Raw genomic sequence first — 17868 nt, 5'->3', positions numbered from 1 at the left:
AATTATGGTCCTGGAGCTTTGCACATTATAGAAAAGAAGTGGCTGCCGAATCCCCAGTTTTCAAGGAGATACAAGCACCTTCTTTTTATGGTGCTAAGGAGGTCTGAGTGGCTTGACCCGCTCAATAAAAAACCCCACACAGGGGGGGCCTGCCCAGCCTCAGAGATTTAGTTAGATGGGGAGAAGGGACAATTTCCGCCCTCCCTTCCCCACAGGTGGGCGGGGTTTGCAGCCCTGAGCGGGGCTCACCTAGGCGGGTGCCACCCACCTGCTTGGGCAGGCCTTTGACCCACCCTAGGCCAGAGAGGACAATGGATGGCTGGCCAGGGGGTGGGCCTAAGACCAAAGAAAAGAGGCTGACCCCCTTGTCCAAGCCTCTTTCACTGTTCTTCCTTCCAGGAAGCATGTTCCTATAGACTGATAAGGTGATAATGACAGAGTGCTCAAGAGTAATAGGCCACCTTAACGAAGATTAAATCTTTGGTGTGTGTTTTCTTGAAATCTTTTGACTATTGCAAGTTGATAGGCAAAGACCAATAACTTAAGAGCTCTTGGCTCACAGACATGCTAATTTAATGTCCTTGGGCTGTCAGGTTTGGTGGTAAATGATAAAACATTCAAATGGAAGAACTCCAAAAGGCACCCTTCATCTTGTATCTTAGTACAGTAATTTAAAAGCAACAATTATTTAAAAGCAACAATTATCAACATTATGCACAGAAATGTTTAGTGAATCAAAAAGAAAAAGAGGAAGGACTTAATAATTAGAAAAAGACATCGCCATTAGAGGGCATGGGTAGAAGGATAAAAGGTTGAAGAAAGTGATTTGCCTGCATATCACTAAGAATGAGTAAAATTAAGCAATGTTGTACACTAAATTATAAGGTGTGTGTACAAATTACTTGCACTTTTGACCAGTTTGATATTTAAAAAGATATTTAGAAGTATAAGTAAGATATAAACAGGACTAAAAAGTAGTATCTTTCAATTGTTCGGTAAAACTGCAAGAGATCCTATTCCTATAACAATTATAGCCACAAACAGTTTCCTAATGGAAAAAGAGTTAGGCACATAACAAAGAGAATTAACACAGAAAATTAAAGCGTACAAGGTAGGGTGAGGGGAGGAATATATCAGAAATTCTTAGCAGAATGTTATTGTCCAGTATAGTTTCTCAAATATCAGAACAAGAATTGTGAGTGACTAGCCACCTGGACCTCCCACAAAACCAGGCTATATTGTTTCCAGTAGGATTTAAATGTGGATAGATATGCAGCCTAAATTGCAAAAGGAGGACACAGCATTTTTTGAGGAACCAAATTTTATGCAGTAGAATGCAATTAGCAAGTTCCGGAAGTTTGAGAGACTCCAGGCCTCAACTGTTGGAGAAAAGCGACATTTCTTTTAAACATAATTTCAAAGCCATTGGTGACATCAACCCAGCTGTGTATTAATGCGGGACAAAAGCAGTGGCCATTTACTCTTAGTAACTGAAGTGTTGCTAACCTAGTTCCATCCTGAGCGCTGCAGTTCACATCGGCTCCATATTCTAGGAGATGTCGCACAATGCTCAGCCAGCCTCTGGCGCAGGCCTCATGCAGGGCACAATAACCAGCATTGTCACGATGATTTACATCACAGACTTTGTTTTCCAAACAATACAGAACCACTTCCTGGAAAAGAGAAGCAAGAGAAAACAGACCATGTTGTTTGTTGCTGTGGAGACATGCATACCTTTACTTTAACATGCTGGGAATACCCTTCTCATTGGGCTATTAAGGAGTAACAAAAGGAAGACGGGAAGAAACCACACAGCTCTTCTCCCCGTTGAAGAAGTCGAAACTTAGAAAAACAAAACAAGCCACTAGCCCCCAAAGGAAGATTCAGAGAACCCAAACAGCTCCGCATCTCAACCCATTTATTTATAAGCAAGTCTCAGGAGCAGAATGAATATGCAAATAACATACTTAAGATTGTGATGTAGGGTGTTCACATACTACAAGTAACTTTCCAAACTAACAGAAGGGTGCCTTGGCGATGCCAACATTTTACAGCTGCTATTGTAACCCTGAATATTTCCTCTATGGCAGAATGGAACGTTGTTAGCCGCTGAAAGTATAATCATAAGCCTTTCTCTTCTTTTAGATTCTGAAGAAAACAGGTCAGCTTCTGCTTTTGTTTGACTAAACCTCTTTGCAGCATCCTGTATATTAACTACTGAAATCTTAATTCCTTCCAAATAATGTTAGAGCTGATCTATACTTTAACTTATCTGTGCCTCAACTGCTCCCTGGGGTCACTAGTTTCACCCCAGCGCCACAATGTGTACAAACACCATGAAGACATGGAGCAGCCATCATGTTGTGAGTTTCCCTGCCTCTGCTCCATGCCAATGGCAGCCACTAGCATGAACAAAGAAACACAACATCATGATGCTGGACTACACAGGGTATGGTCTGTGCACATTGCAGTGCCAGATGGAAATTTGCCATGAGGTAAGGTAAGGAGTAAAGGTAAAGGGACCCCTGACCATTAGGTCCAGTCGTGGATGACTCTGGGGTTGCGGCGCTCATCTCTTTTTATTGGCTGAGGGAGCCGGCGTACAGCTTCCGGGTCATGTGGCCAGCATGATTAAGCTGCTTCTGGCGAACCAGAGCAGTGTACGGAAACGCCGTTTACCTTCCCGTCAGAGCAGTACCTATTTATCTACTTGCACTTTGATGAGCTTTCAAACTGCTAGGTGGGCAGGAGCAGGGACCGAGCAACGGGAGTTCACCCTGTCGCGAGGATTCAAACCGCCTACCTTCTGATCAGCAAGCCCTAGGCTCTGTGGTTTAGACCACAGCGCCACCAAGGTAAGGTAAGGAGTAGACTAGTCTAAATACTGTGGCCTTTGTCTACATTTTTATCACTGATTTGAGATGCCTTTATGGAAACAAGAACGACCAAGATAATTTTTGGGGAGTGTGTGCTTGTGTCTCACATACACACTCCTTACATTTTCATAGGAATGTAGGGTTGGGAGGGATCCCAAGGGTCATCTAGCCCAACCCCAGGATTTATATCTTTCCTTTCTTGCACCATGGAACCCAAGGTAGTGCTTTGGCAGTAGTGATAACACAATCAAGCTCACAGGCAAATTTCCCAAGCTCTTGACAGTCATGGAAACATTTCATTAGTTCTTTTATTAAATAAAATGTGTATACTGCATGACTGTAAGGGGGGGGGGGAACCAAAGCGGTTTTGCAAAAATGAGACTGTGATCCTTCAGTCACCTGGAACAAAGGCCTGGGGTAGCAGATCCTGTTCTATTGGCCCTCAGTAGGTGACAAAGTGCTGTGAAAGGAACCCGATACAAATGCTGTCAATTTAGCAGGACCCTTCACAAGTTCAGTTAACCATTTTGTTCTCAAGTAAAGGCAGAGAGAAGAAAAGAGAATAAAGAGCATTGTGACGCCTATTTTATTAAGGCATAAGCTTCCACGGACTAGAGTCCACTTTGTGAAATGCAGGAAGCCCATTTCCCCAGCGCCACAGACTTATCCTTGCAGTTCCAAATCTGCCGGAAAGCCCACAGTAATCTGCACTCTTCACATACCTGACCTGAGGAGTTGGTAGCTAGGATACAGCATGAAGCTGTTCGTGTAGCAGGCCTTTGCTAACCAGGTTAAAGTGGATCGCAGGAATCTAATGAACTGGCTGTCCAAGCTAAAGAAAGAAGTCCAGCCATATGACTTTTAGGATTACTAAGTGCTTCAGCCACATACTATGAACAAGGTCTGTCTTGTCAAAATGGGGAAAACTTAAAAGGCTCTCCCAGATAGTGTTCCCTGCCCACCCCAATGCCAGCCATGATGGAATCTGTCAGTCTGGTACCCAGGCTTTTCTCTGCTGGTCCAAACAGCACCGACATGAGCAATATAATTCAATTAAAAAATAAAAATCTGGGAAAAGTTGTTTCATACATTTCCTTCCATTTCTGGCTTGCAGAAACAGTACCAAATCATCTGTGAGTGGGCAGTTTGTTAGTACAAACAACTGCCACTTGTTTAATTTTAAACTGAACTAAAAAAAGGGTGCTTTTAAACATATGAAACTGCCTTGTAATGAATCAGGCCATTGGTCCAGCTAGCTTGCATCATCTACTCTGGCTGGCAGAGACTCTGCAACAGAGCTAAGCTCGACAACTAGCTCTTTCTCAGCCTTGCAACCCCAAATCCATTGCCTGGAAATCCCAGGGACTGACAGTGTTGTGGGATCAATGGAGCTCATGCATGCAAGCAATTCACAGAGGCCACACAATGTCATTGGCATCTAATTGCTCAGCCCTTCTTTTTCTCCATTTAAGCTGGATTTATCCCTTCTGCGGAAAATTCATTAAGGTTGCAAATGAACCATTTGCAGTTTCTAAATGATCCATTTGAGATTGCAAGACCTTATCTAGATGCACCCTGGGCCTCTTTCTGTGCCCAATCTATGCATTGTGCCACACTGAGCTGTGGACCATCCAGAGTTTTGGCTTTCAAACAAAAAACATTAGCACAGAAAACTCAGGACTAATTCTGAGTTTTAAATCAACAGGCAATAAGCATTTGCCTATATTTAAGTGACACGTACGTCAGAAATTGTCAGGGCTAGTTGTCATTCCCCCAACCCCACCCCATAAACCCCGAGCACATGCCTTTGCTGAACTCCCATTCATTCAATCTGCACGAAGATCCCTGAAGGAGGGCACCCATTCTGCATACACTCAGCCTCTTGCCACAGAACTAGAGAAGTTCCCAGTGGATTTCATCCAGTGTCATTAACCATGAGATGTAACAATGCAGAGTTTTATGGTTAATTAATTAAATGCCTCGTTAACTCTTTAAACATGATTTATTCAATTCATAGAAATCTCAGCCTTCTCTGTCGAATTCCACAACATGTGGCTGATAGCACATGACTAGTTTGGATCTGAAATTGGGAATCCTGGAAAAAACACATTGCAGAAGCTTGTGTAGAACAATTAAGATTGATGAATATAAATATGGGTGTAGCCAGGATTTATTTTAGAGGGGCAGGCTTTATGTTTGGGGGGGCGGGCAGAACAGAATTTTCTGTGATGCAATTGGCCGGCTAGTTAAGTATTTCTATTTATTTACCTGGTTTATTTACTCCCTTGGCTATGCCCATTAATTCCCCAATTCCCCATTGTGATGCCCTCAGGCACCATGATGCCCACTTGGTGACCACCACTGCACCCGACTCTCCTAATTTTTTCTATTAAAAAAAAAAGCCTTCTTCATTACCATTGGTGATGCTAAACTGACTGGAAAGCCACCCTGCCCTGGCTCTTTTACCTCCCTTTCCACTAGGAAAGCCTCTGGGTTCCAAATGGTGGCACTTTGCCAGAATTTTTTTTTGTTTCTTGGTGTGTGTTTCACCTGACTTTTGTGTTTGTATGTTGGGGTTATCTGCTTTTTGGAGGGGGCTCTGTGTGTTTGTGGTACGGACTCATTGTTAAAACCGTGTTTATGGAAGACAATATTACTCAGCTATGAGTGATCGCCAGAGAGAGAGAGAGAGAGAGAGAGAGAGAGAGAGAGAACTGATTTTTCTTTTGCTTGGATGCAGATTGCCTTGCCTGGTTTTGCCATTGGATTGTGAGCATTTTGCTTGGGAGAGGGAGAGCTCAGCTTTTTGTGTTTTATTTGTTTTAGGAAGTATGTGGGTTATTTGTCGGGTTTTGGTGTATCACCAGCTTTTCTTCTGCAACACGTGTATTTTGTCATCACGTGGCAGTTTCTAACATTTTCCAAATGTGCCCCTGAGCCCAAAAGGGTTGGAAACCCCAATATAGAGAATTTAAAACTGCATTCACCATGACACCTACTGGCCAGTTCTAGCCCATATGCCATATTCATGCAACCGTGTGTTGTTATTTATAAGATGCATAGTTATTTATAAAGTCATCTCAGTTTCCACCAACCAAAGCACAGAATTATTTTCAATGCTTCCGTGACAGCTAGAAAGTGATGCATTCTAGCCTAGTAGAAATGGGAATCCTATTTAATGTGTGTGTCTGCGTGTGAGAGGGGTGTGTGCATGTCTCATTTGCTGCTTTAGTACGTGTGGCAGGCTGCCTCTCTAGATCCATGTTCCATGAGTACGGATCCGCAGAGCATTCTGTGCATCATCCTCCGTCCAAGCCAGCAAAGGAAATCACTGAAAGAATAATGTGCCTAAAGTCTCTTTACAACGCAACAGCCAGCCCTGTCATAGTGATTTACATCACAGACCTTGTTTTCCAAACAATGCAGAACCACTTCCTGGAGAAAGGCAGGAAGGGTGGAGAAAAGAAACTGTTTGTTGCTATGGAGATATCTTTAACACCAGAGGTTATCACTTAAAGAAAACAGGAGGGAGGGGCGCAATTCATCTGGGAAGTGTTTCAATTGGGGAGGGGGAAGAGAAGAGGAATGTTCCAGGGGGAGTCCTTCTATAAAGCAGTCAGATAAGAAGGGCATTTGGAAACGCAACGCCTATGAGCAAATATCCCTCGCAGCCAAAGTATCATGGCAGCCAACAGACTTTCCTAGGCTGAGGCCTGCAATGCATTCTACCAGCAAAACCCCATTCCTCTGGGGAAACCATGAAGAAAACCTCGGATTTCCTGTCTACAACCCTATCCACAATGCACACACACCCCTCACCACCGCTCCCAAATTAACTGACTTTTTTAGCATGTTCCTGTACAATAACAGAGGGAAAATGTTGAGAGCACACACTTGGGTGAGAAATTTTATTTTAAAAAACAACAACAAAAAACTAGAAAGGTCATACAAAAACCACCACAAAAAAACAAGTTATTTTAACATCCCTCAAGATAATATATTCCCTGTCAATTTATATTTAAGAGATGAAGAAAACAAGTTTGTCAACAAACAAATCTCAAAACTTTGTTGTATTGTGGGTCTGAGACACTTTTCTGGCTGTCTTACGGACTACAGCATTTCAGCTGATTATGCCTGTCACATGAGAGAGGTCATTTGAAAGGTTGCCAGCTGCACACCAGTGCAGGGCCAATCTAGTCCTGACAACGGTTGTGCATGTTGTAAACACGTAAACTGTCCAAATCTCAGAGAGAGAAAAGAGTGTGCATGCCTGACTTTAAAGCAATGTACAGGTGTTGAGTAGAGACTTTCCCTCACCTATGGCTTATCTGCCATTAACTTCTGCCTACACATCTGCAAGGTGATGGGCGGGAGGCGGGGGGGAGAGTGTTAATTTATTACTCCAAAGAAATAAATAAAACATAGCTAGCATCAAACTAGATCTGTTGACTGAGTAGTGGCAAAGAGACCTGGGTAGATATGGCCTCTGGGAAAATTGGGCTCCAGGTCTATTTCTCTGTTGTTTTTCAATTTATACATCCGACTTTCTTCTAGGCAACATCTTTCCACTCAATGCTGAAACCTGCAATTCTTTCCCTGCTCCTTTCACACACCTCTAGCCCTTCATGAATGGCACTGCTGCTATAATCAATTTCACATCCCTCCCTGCCAGCTGCATCTCTCTCTAAAAAAATAAACCGCACACACCAGGATAGCACTGGACAACATTTGAGGGTTGACGTGCACTACACAAAATCCCTCCAAAATAAGTGCAACAACACTTTATTCCCCAATCACAGCTACACACGAATCCTGAATAAACGCATTGTTTTCTATAGGGCAGCAACCCCTTCTCCACCAGGGAAGACCAGAATAAAAGGTGGAAAAGTGAAAAGCAAGCAAGGGTGTTTCTTCTCTAGAGTTTCCACAATTGGGCTGCACATTTTGCTTCACAGCTTGGGTTCTAAAAGTGCCATAAACTTTCTTTTTCTTTTTTTCCTTAATGAAAGTTGGTGATCTGGGTATTACGGCGCATCTCTTGCCCGCCCCAGCCCCACAGCCAAGCTCTGAAACACAACCAAGCAAAAAGCTTCTGGAGAGAAGGTCCATGAAGAGGTAAGCAATAGGTACATAGTGGAGTCGGCACCCAACCTACTACACTCACATTGCTATTAAAATCCTCCTCCTACAGAGTGTTTCAATACACAAAACTGAGCTGAAACAATCACATCTCGTTTGGCCCTGAGCAGACATGATGAAGGAAAAGGAGACATGTAACTGATATCTCCAAGTCAAGACACAGAGAGTACCACCTAGGAATGCCTCTCCCTTTCCCCGTCAAACTGTGCATTCAGTACAGCTGTTTCAGGAGGAGTTTTAATCTGGTATTTGCCGCTGTTTACTCTGGAAAGGGCCTTCAGCACTGTCCTTATTTGTTTTCCTTGAAGCCTCGTGGAATACAGTTTGAATTAATTAAGCTATGGGACACCTCGTCAAAGTCAGAGGCAAGATTCCCAGTGGCATGTGGTAGCTATAAAAGCAGAACGTTTCCAAGGGCGTCTCATGTAAAATGTTGTTACATATATAAATAAGGTGGCGCTGAACTCTTGTTGTTCGTGCTCAATGTCCATCCTCAGAAGCCCAATGTGGCTGAAGAACAGAGGTTCAGAACTGTCTCCACTACTAACACCTATAGATCCTACAGAGACAAGTGGGTCCTGCAACAAAATGCTGCAGCATGGGAGTGCTCCTAGTCAGCCAACCATTCCTTTTCTATTCTGTTCCAACACACCCCATCGGCACTCAGCAGACACAACTAACATACATAAAAACAGCTCCAGATCCACCACACCCTGCTAAAATTAAGATCCCAAGGCCTAGGTGAATAAGAATGGCTCTGCCTGGTACCTAGAAACAGGCACTGGTGTGCCTCCCTGGAGAGAGCACTCCACTTACAGGGGAGAGGGGCCACCATGGAAAAGGCTCCTTCTCCTGTTTTCACCCTCCACACCTCCCACAGGAGGTCACACAGAGTAGGGTCTGGGTTCCTTCATGTGGGAAGAAGAGGCCCTTGAGGAATTGGGGTGCTGAGCCACATAGGTCAAAGCCACATAGGTCAAAACCAGCACACGCCACCCTCTGAAAACAACCATCCAAGTCAGATTGGTAGTGGTGCTACCTAACCCCAGCTCAGACAGTCATTCCAGAAGCATAGAATGACCAATGGTGTCAAAAGCCCTTGAGAAATAAATTAGCGGCAACAGGAACACACTCTTCTGTCTCTCTCCTAACAGGGTCACCCAAAGCAAGCCTACATCCCAACTGAAATGGAACTAAAAGATTGGTTTCACCCAGGATACCCAAGATCTGTCCTGCAACCCCACAAGAACCTTGCCCAAGAAGGAAACATTAGTGACTGACCAATTTCTATTTAGATTTTCTGAATCCACAGAGTGTTTCTTAAGGAGTGGTCTTAACACTATCTCCTTTTGACAGGTGGGGGGCCCACCCCCTCTTGCAAGGAGGCTTTAATCACCTCTCTGATGTGGTCAACCGTGCCGTTTTAAAAAACCATGAGCATCAAGGAAGAAGAGCAGAAGTAGTTGCCCAAACCAAGTCAAGCACCTTGTCCATGTCCATAAGTCTTGCTAACTGAAACTCATCCAACACAACAAGACTAGAAAGTGCTCCATGATGCGGTGGAGAATGAAATTGTCTGTTGTGACTTTAATCACTGGACTTTTCCCATATACAAGATGCCACATTGCCCTACCACACAAGAAGTTAAATATATCACCACTACCCGTATTTCAGTTGCCACATTGCTATCTAGCCCCTCAACACAGGCTTCAACATACTGAACTGATTCTCTTCTCTTTTTCATCAAGGAAAAGGGGTACAGCAAATTGACTGCTTCTTGATTAAGGATCAGAACAGGTAAAGTTCTGATTGACTTGTGCTTGACTAAGCTCTATAACCACCACTGGAAGCAAGTCATTCCCATCATCCCTGCGGTTTATGGGAGCTGGAGTCCAGCAACATATGGAGGGCACCAGTTCCCCAGTCCACACCCCTGCTTTTGAAGACCTCATATTTTATTGCTACAGGTAGAAGTAAACAAAACCTTTCCATAAAACAAAATTAACAGAAGGATTCGTCAGGACTCATCCCCCGCCCTCTTTCTCTCTCTATATATAGCATTTTAAGGATGGCAGCATTCTTACAAGCAATGTCTAAAAATGTAGAAAGGAAAATAAACCCAAAGACATAGGCACCTATAGAGCTGCTTTGCTAATAAGTCTGATCTCCAAACTATTTGTACATATGACTATTTTCACCTGAAGTCTGTAAGTCCCAGTGATTTACCAGCTCTAAATGCCAGTTTGTTTTTCAAATATGGGAATGCACCACAAAATATATATTCATAACATTAAAATGTGAAGTTCAAAAGCAGCCCTGAAATGAAGCGTGTCCACACTCTCACACTGCCAAAGCTGTGCCGGTAATTAACCTTCCTGAAATGTAGCATATATGTTAACTTTGGCTGTGTATCGGGGTATCTATCCCCATCCCCCACTACTTACTCACGATCCCCATCCTGCAAAGCACATCAAGAACTGACTTCTTATTGAAAATGACTGGCGCCTATTCAGGCTCAAGGTTATTAACTTACAGGGGTTTATATTGTTTCTTTCCTAGCCCTTCTCACAAAATATACTAATTGCACGCTTGAATAAAGAAACAGAACAGAGAGCCTGGAGATATTTCGACATGTTGAGAAGGAACACAAAGAGAGACTCCAACCACGTGCACAGTTAGAATTATGTGTGACACCAAGCATCTTCCACATTGTAATTCAGAGTAGTGAACTTCAGAAACAATGCTTGCCTCGTATCCCAGTCGGGCTGCCCTTTGCAGAAGAGTTTCTCCAGCATTCTTATTGACAATAAGCCTTCGGGCTTCTGGCGGCATGGGACGACTTGGGGGAGTCTCCTGAGGGGCACTTGCAATCTGCAGCTGTGAGGGCTGAAGAGACAGGCAATAATGAGGGACTCTGCTGCTGCAGGCGATTGTACAATGCCTGCTCATGTGATTTGACTGGTGAAGAGTCACAGTCTGAAGGAGCCTCTGGTCGCTTCCAGATTCTCCTCATTAACTATGACCTGTCAAAATCATTACTGGATTCCACACCCCACCCATCCATCCTTAATAATTCATTGAAAATCCATTTTCCTTTCTCTCTCTTTTTAAAAGTGTAGTAGTGTCGGCTTCTAGATTTATACCCTCTAAAAGTTTTAAGATCAAAATCCTGAAAGAATCTGAGGAGCCCTCACAGATGTGTCCTGGAGTAAAGTGGATTGAGCACTGCAGAACAATACAATGTGTTTTAAAGTAAACAGAAAGGGCTTGGAAGGGCCACTACATAAGACAACAAGCTAAGCGTTTAAAGTGGCTGATATTAGCCAAACCTGAAATATTAGTGGGACAACTGGGTTGGAATAAAGATACCTTCTCCTCAGCACTTTCGAGATCAGTGACATCATCTCCTGTCAGGGATGACCTCCTTCTCCTTTCCTGCAGTGCCAAATGTTTTGTTTTACACTGACGTTTCCCTGGTGGCTTCTCACAGTCGCCATGTTTCTGCAGCAGGGATGCAGCTTGAAAATCTTCTTCCTCGTCTGTGCACAGCACATCTGTCTTCCAGTTTTCTTTAATTTTCTGCTGCTTGGCAGCCAACCTTGAAACTGGAGTACAGCTTGGCTGGGCTTGCCTTTTGCTGTTTATATTTGTAGATGAAAGGGTCTTCATGTGCGGAGATGCTGGGAATGGAGGGATACCTAAATGGGGAGGAAAGGCATCATACATTGCATAGTGTGTTGAAAGGAAAGAGAACACACACACACACACACCTAACACATGACACATTATTTTAAAACTTTTACATTTGCATTAAGCAATTCCACATTTGGACTATAAGCGATAAAAAGTAATTGTAATGGGTGGGTACATCTGCTAAACAAAGTTTGCTGTTCCGAGATCTAAGCACAGTAAACAACCACACAGTCTAGCACTGCACCATCTAAGCATCGTGGCAAAGTAGATATGAATCAGGCCTCCTTCTCAGTGTACTTGTTTATATGGATGCAGATGAGAGAAGAGGCTTCCTTACCTGTAATGACATGCTAGCAAAGTGGGAATATACTGCTCTTTCAGGTATAGAACTGCTGAAACCTTTCCACCTCAGGAAACCCATTTTTGCTTTTTGTAGAGCAGAGTGGAGTGTAAAATTCAAAGGACACAGAAACGGTTTCCATAATCAGAAACGCTGGTTGAGTGCCCAATTCCCATTTCTGCCTTTGAAAAAGTCTCCCTTTGTACACCAAAAATGAGGAAAGCATTGGGTCTGTTTCTTGCAGCATTCTGAAAAGGGATTCATAGATCCAAACAGCAATTTCTCAGTGTTCTATGGCTCTTAACCATTAAGCAGCTGTCTCTCCTGTTTGCTGCATTGCAAGGACCTAACTTTCAAGAGTTGCCTTTTGCAAGGATGTCGTGTACAGAAACAGGATATATTGACCCTAAGTGACCTTTTCAGCTTCTCTAAAATACCAACAATGCATTTCTCATAGCTTCAATGTTCATTCCACTTTTGTAACATTCTACTGACCATGCCTGAAGAGAGAAAAGGATTCCCTAAGACATGAAGGAAATGTAAAGAAAGCAAAGAGGTTCATGATGAGTTTGTTTACATGACAATTTTCAGGTAAGAGGAATCAGAACTAAACTTCTTCAGAACCCCAAAGGGACCAACAGAACAACTGAAATGAATAAAAATGAATGACTAGCTGTGGTTTTAGAGTAAGAACAATATAGTGGTACCCCGGGATGCGAACGGGATCCGTTCCGGAGCCCCGTTCGCATCCTGAATGGAACACAAAAGACGTGACGGCGCATCTGCGTGTGTTGCGTTTTGCCGCTACCGCGCATGCACGTGATGTCATTTTGAGCGTCTGTGCATGCGCGAGCGGCAAAACCCGGAAGTAACACGAAGTGCATTCAACTCAAGGTATGACTGTATCTGAATTCACAGTGCATCAGATCAAGGTTTCTTAAATTCTGTTTCTGTAAGATCAAGCAATGTCTGAATGGAATAGAAACCAAGGGCTTGACTCATGAGTCTGATCTGTCTATCTAATGAAGGATTCTCTCTCTTGTCTTAAAAAAACTTTTTAAAAAACATATAAGAAAGTGGTGAATCCTCTAGCTGTTGTAGACTTAGGCCTAGTTTTCACCAGGGTGAAACTTGTGGCTGGACTTTTCAGGCAGGAAGTAGGGACTTGCACTTCAATGTTCCTCTGTTCCAAAATAAATAAATATCCCCATACCTGGAAAACTAGCATGTTGCAAAGAAGGCTCATTTTCCATATGATTGCTTTCCGGGCGCAGGGAGTCTTTTTGTATGGGAGAACGTTCAACGATTCAGATCTCTGCTCTCAGTAACAGAATTTTCTCCCATATAAAAACAAAAAACCAAAACTCTGCCTATCACGGTCTGAAATGGTAGAGGCCAAACTATGTGTTACATTAAATGCATGATTTGATTTAATATGTTTCAGGTTTTGTTTTTATTTTAAGACACAGCAGCTGTGATCTGGAGTACAGCACATGGGAAGGGCATTGACCCTTTCCCCCTGCACCACGGTCCTGATTAAAATCCCTCCCTTCTCCAGCTGCTATTTGCTCTTACAGGGAACCTGCTGTTGGTACCTATAGCAGCTCTGAGGAGTGATATTAGTCAGAACAACAGTGCAAGGAGAAAGGGTTAAACAAGAATTTAACATAACATATAATTTGACCCTCAGAAGCTCTTTCCCAAAGACCTGCTCCCAGTTGGAGATGAAATCTTATATTTCAATGTTATAGTGGGTTTCTATAGATTTTTATTGTGTGTGACAGCTACGTTGCTTGTCGTTATATTTAAATTGTCATTTTATTTCCTGTGAACTGGCTTTCAGTACAATCTATGTGTAGAAGATGCAGTATATACAAAAGTGACGACGACTAATTAGGAAAGAGAAGAAAGAAGTGGTAAAGCAGGCTAGGTAGAAGAACTCAGCTAGTCTGCATTTAACCACAAAGCAGAAAAGATTTGGGGAAAGACACCTGTGCACCTTTCCTGGCATAAAGAGAATGGAACACAAGGAGGCCTCTTTCTTCCCTCCAGCTTTCCAGAGCAGGGAAAAATTAACTCAGAAGTTCAAACCTAATGGAGCAGTGAATTCCCACAAGTGGTTAAAAGACGCAGTACTCTTCATACTATCTTCCTTAATCTACACTCATTCATACGTGTCAAAAATTGTTATGAAATCAAAATCATTCCTGACTGGTAAAGTTGAGGGGGGGGGACTGTTATGAAGTCAAAAACTGTTAAGAATATCAAAAAGCAAAAATGACCAAAAAGAACCTACAGACAAAAATATTTTAGGGTTTTGGTATTCTCTTCCCCGCCCCCGCCCCCCCCCCCCCAATTTGAAGCGGGGAGGGAATCACACGACACAGACAGCACACACATCTAGGATGTGGCATTAAAACACAATTAGCACCACACACTACAGATTTGGCAAAACAAGCATAAGTGGTTTAATAGTGGCACTTTAAGTCCTTTATATGGTCATAGTAAAATTTTATATTATATATAATATAATATAAAACTTCTACCCAAAAAACTACTGACAGCTTCTTAGCACTGGTGGCAGCATGCGTCACTAAGTAATGCTAGATTTCCCTAGTAATCTCTGCATACCTTGTTCATTGTCACTTGTTTTGAGGGACTCTTCAGACCAACTTCTATTGCTTTTGACCTCTGACCTTTTCTTGGTGTGCCTTTCTTCTGTGCAGTCTTTGACCTTTGCAGTGGCCTCTGGCTGAACAGCCTCAGCTAAATCTTTCCTGCTTTGCCGGCCCAACTTGCCGGGTGGGGATCTCTCTGGTGACACCTGCTGCTCCCACAGTTCCCTAAGATGCTGCAGGTGACGCTGCTTTTTGGGATGGAGCCCTGTTAATTCAATGCACACCTTCAGGTTGGTCACCTCATTACAATTGGGCTCTTCTAAGTGGTTAGAGGAATTGTTTGTCATTTCCCTCTCAGGCCAGTCATCTAATGGAAAAATAACTAAAAATTAATCAAAAGGCCCTCAACTTGAAACAAAAGCTATAGTTCACTTGTGGGGCAGATTGTTTCAGCTTCACCACCACACTATGCATTTTTAAAAGATTAGCTCAGGAGGGGTTTGCATGCACTACAGCAATTTGCATTGGCCAAAGATTACGTTGTCCAATGACTATTCTTGTACCTTGTAGGTACCCAAACATAATTCAGGCGAGGATTTGGGATTGGCACAACACAGGTCATAAATGGACATAGGTTAATCCAAAGAGTGTTCACTTCACAAGCCATGCCTTAAAGAGTGACCAACTTGGCCGGGTTACCTTTGGAGTTCTTCCTCTTTTTTGCTTTTGATGCAAATTCATCTTCCTGCTCCTCTACAAAGTTTTCTTTAAGGCTTCCATCGTTCTGCATTTTCTCACCAGAATGTTTACGCTTCCTGTCCTGGTGGGGGCACAGGGCCTGGTTGACATCTTCTGCGGACTGGTCGCTGGCCTTTTCATATACAGTAAGTCTCTCCACACAACTGTCTGCTGGAGGACCTTTCTCCTCAGGAACTTCAAAACCGTGGTCCTGGGTGCTCTCTGTATTATGAAAATCACCTTCATTTAAAACAAAACAAAAAACAGAAAGGATTACCACATCACTAACTCAACGAGCATCTTGCGCAATTGCTTCCATCTCTTCAGAGCAATTGTAGCACCAAGTACGTGCTTGTAAAGAGAATTTACAAAGTAGATGAAAAAGTTTAGACACAACTATGGATTTTGGTAAGGATGAATATTATTACATCAAGGACCAACAGGAAAACTAGACATACACTAATATTGCTGGTATTTCACTAGGAAAAGTAGGTATGATGCAAAATATTGTTTTTCTCATGATGCAAAATAACCAGTTGTCATGAATTAATTCTAGCAGCTCCAAGTCAAATTTGCAAACCCAGGGAATGAAAGACGTGTGACGATACACCATAACCTGAACTGCTGGAAACACTTATTGCAGGGATGGGAAACCCTTTTCTGTTGAGAGTTACGTTCCCTGGAGAGTAATTAATCAGGGGCCACATACTGAGGGCCAGAGTGAAAAGTGAGAAGGGCCAATCTGATTTGCTCACTCTCTCTGCTTCCTGCCCCTGCAACCTGCATGAAATTAGGCTGACGCTGAAGGTGGCCCTCTCTGACCTATGACACCACCAGTATCCACGTATTCAGGGATTTAGTAGTGCAGTTAACATATTGCAATGCCACTCGTCTTCAAAAAGTCTACAACTTTCCTCCTTTTGTGCAGCAGGCCTTGAAAACCTGGCTGACATTTTGTATCCTCAAGGTTATGCTTAACCTTAGTCAAGGATATATACAATATAACAAAAACCACAGTCTTCAACCAACAGACAAACATTTCTGAACTAGACCTAAAAAAATCAAAGTTGTATATCAACAATGCATAAGGAGGATCCCACGCCTTGAACCTTGAATTTTTAAATTTTTAAAACTTTTTTTTCCCCTGTGCAATCCTGTTAAAGCTTCTTTGCCCTTCCCACATTATCTTTCTCTGTAGATAAGGATTTTTTAAAGGATGCAGCCGGAGCCCTCTTCTCATGTATCTGCCTCTGGTCTCCTTTGTTCCCACCCTCCCGCACATTCCTCCTCTAATTTATCCCATCAATCTTATCACCCGCTTAACTTCCTCCTCTTCCATTTTGCTGCCTGCCTTATCTTCTCCTTCCATCAGCCCCCTTCTTAAAAGTTTGCCTGACACCTGCTACTTCAAAAAGCAGACTGAAATGAGTTTTGAAACCCAGCAAAGGAAGATTATAAAACAGTGAGGGTTAAACTGAGCCAATTTACAGGAGCAGCTCTTTTACACTGAAACTTGATGATGTCAAAGCACAAGAATCTACACAATATTTAGTTTATGAGTTAGATTTACATGCAGATAAAACTGACAGCAGATTAATAGGACTAGGTTACCCTCCTATCATAATATTTTTAGTTACATTGAAACAAGTTTTGCCTGGGACTGGTTTATAGGACGGGTTCAACATGTATTGAGATTATAGGGTGAAGAGAACAATATCATGCTCCAAACATTAGCTTTGATGAACTCATGATGACCAGCAATCTAAACAGGTGTTTCCCTTAACAGAGTTCTAGGTGGTTCTTAGTGTGATTTTTTTTTTAAAGGGGGTGTATATCTCAATATGACACACATGAGACTTCCTATTTTAGCATGTGTGATTTTGCTGAAATAGATGATCTCTTACAGATAATGAAGAAAATGAGGTATAGAAATTTGTTTGCATTCAAAAATGATTAGCAAGGCACACAACACTGGATCAAATCTACAAAACGTTTGGATTTGCAAACTTGGAAAGAAGGAAAATACTACAACTTATTTTTCCTCTGGTATAAAGACTTGACTGGTGGTGTTTCATAGTCTTTATTATTTGATGCTCTATTGACTGGGTGCTGGAAGAAAGCATTCGCTCTAATTTTGTATAAAGCTTCATTAGTGAATACTAGCAAGCTTCTTGCAAATATTTAGAGGATTGGGATGTTGCTAGCCCAGAGAAAAGTCCTTGTTTTGAAGATTATAAGTAAACCTGAAATATGACTCTAGAGCAGGGGTCAGCAAACTTTTTCAGCAGGAGGCTGGGTCCACTGTCCCTCAGACCTTGGGGGGGGGCGGACTATATTTGGGGGCGGGGTGAACGAATTCCTATGCCCCACAAATAACCCAGAGATGCATTTTAAATAAAAGGACACATTCTACTCAGGTAAAAACACACTGATTCCTGGACCGTCCATGGGCTGGATTTAGAAG

The 17868-nt window shown here is 42.7% G+C and overlaps 1 protein-coding gene across 8 annotated transcripts in view; it reads right to left on the bottom strand.

Annotated features, from left to right (window-relative positions):
* The window catches only part of BCOR (BCL6 corepressor), an 86592-nt gene that overhangs the window by 10119 nt on the left and 58605 nt on the right, over positions 1 to 17868 (bottom strand). For 6 of the 8 annotated variants that reach the window (XM_081004359.1, XM_081004361.1, XM_081004356.1 and 3 more), the window contains 5 exons: positions 15366 to 15644; positions 14680 to 15033; positions 11385 to 11713; positions 10764 to 10901; positions 1507 to 1673 (listed from right to left, as the gene is read on the bottom strand). In XM_081004359.1, coding sequence (XP_080860485.1) covers positions 1507 to 1673; positions 10764 to 10901; positions 11385 to 11713; positions 14680 to 15033; positions 15366 to 15644 — 1267 coding nt within the window. The remainder of the gene's footprint in view (positions 1 to 1506; positions 1674 to 10763; positions 10902 to 11384; positions 11714 to 14679; positions 15034 to 15365; positions 15645 to 17868) is intronic. The other 2 variants (XM_081004362.1, XM_081004363.1) reach the window with 2 other exon arrangements.

Source organism: Podarcis pityusensis (assembly GCF_964106645.2).
Source record: "Podarcis pityusensis genome assembly, chromosome: 4".
NCBI classification, from domain to species: domain Eukaryota; kingdom Metazoa; phylum Chordata; class Lepidosauria; order Squamata; family Lacertidae; genus Podarcis; species Podarcis pityusensis.
This window is presented reverse-complemented; position numbering and strand designations above follow the sequence as displayed.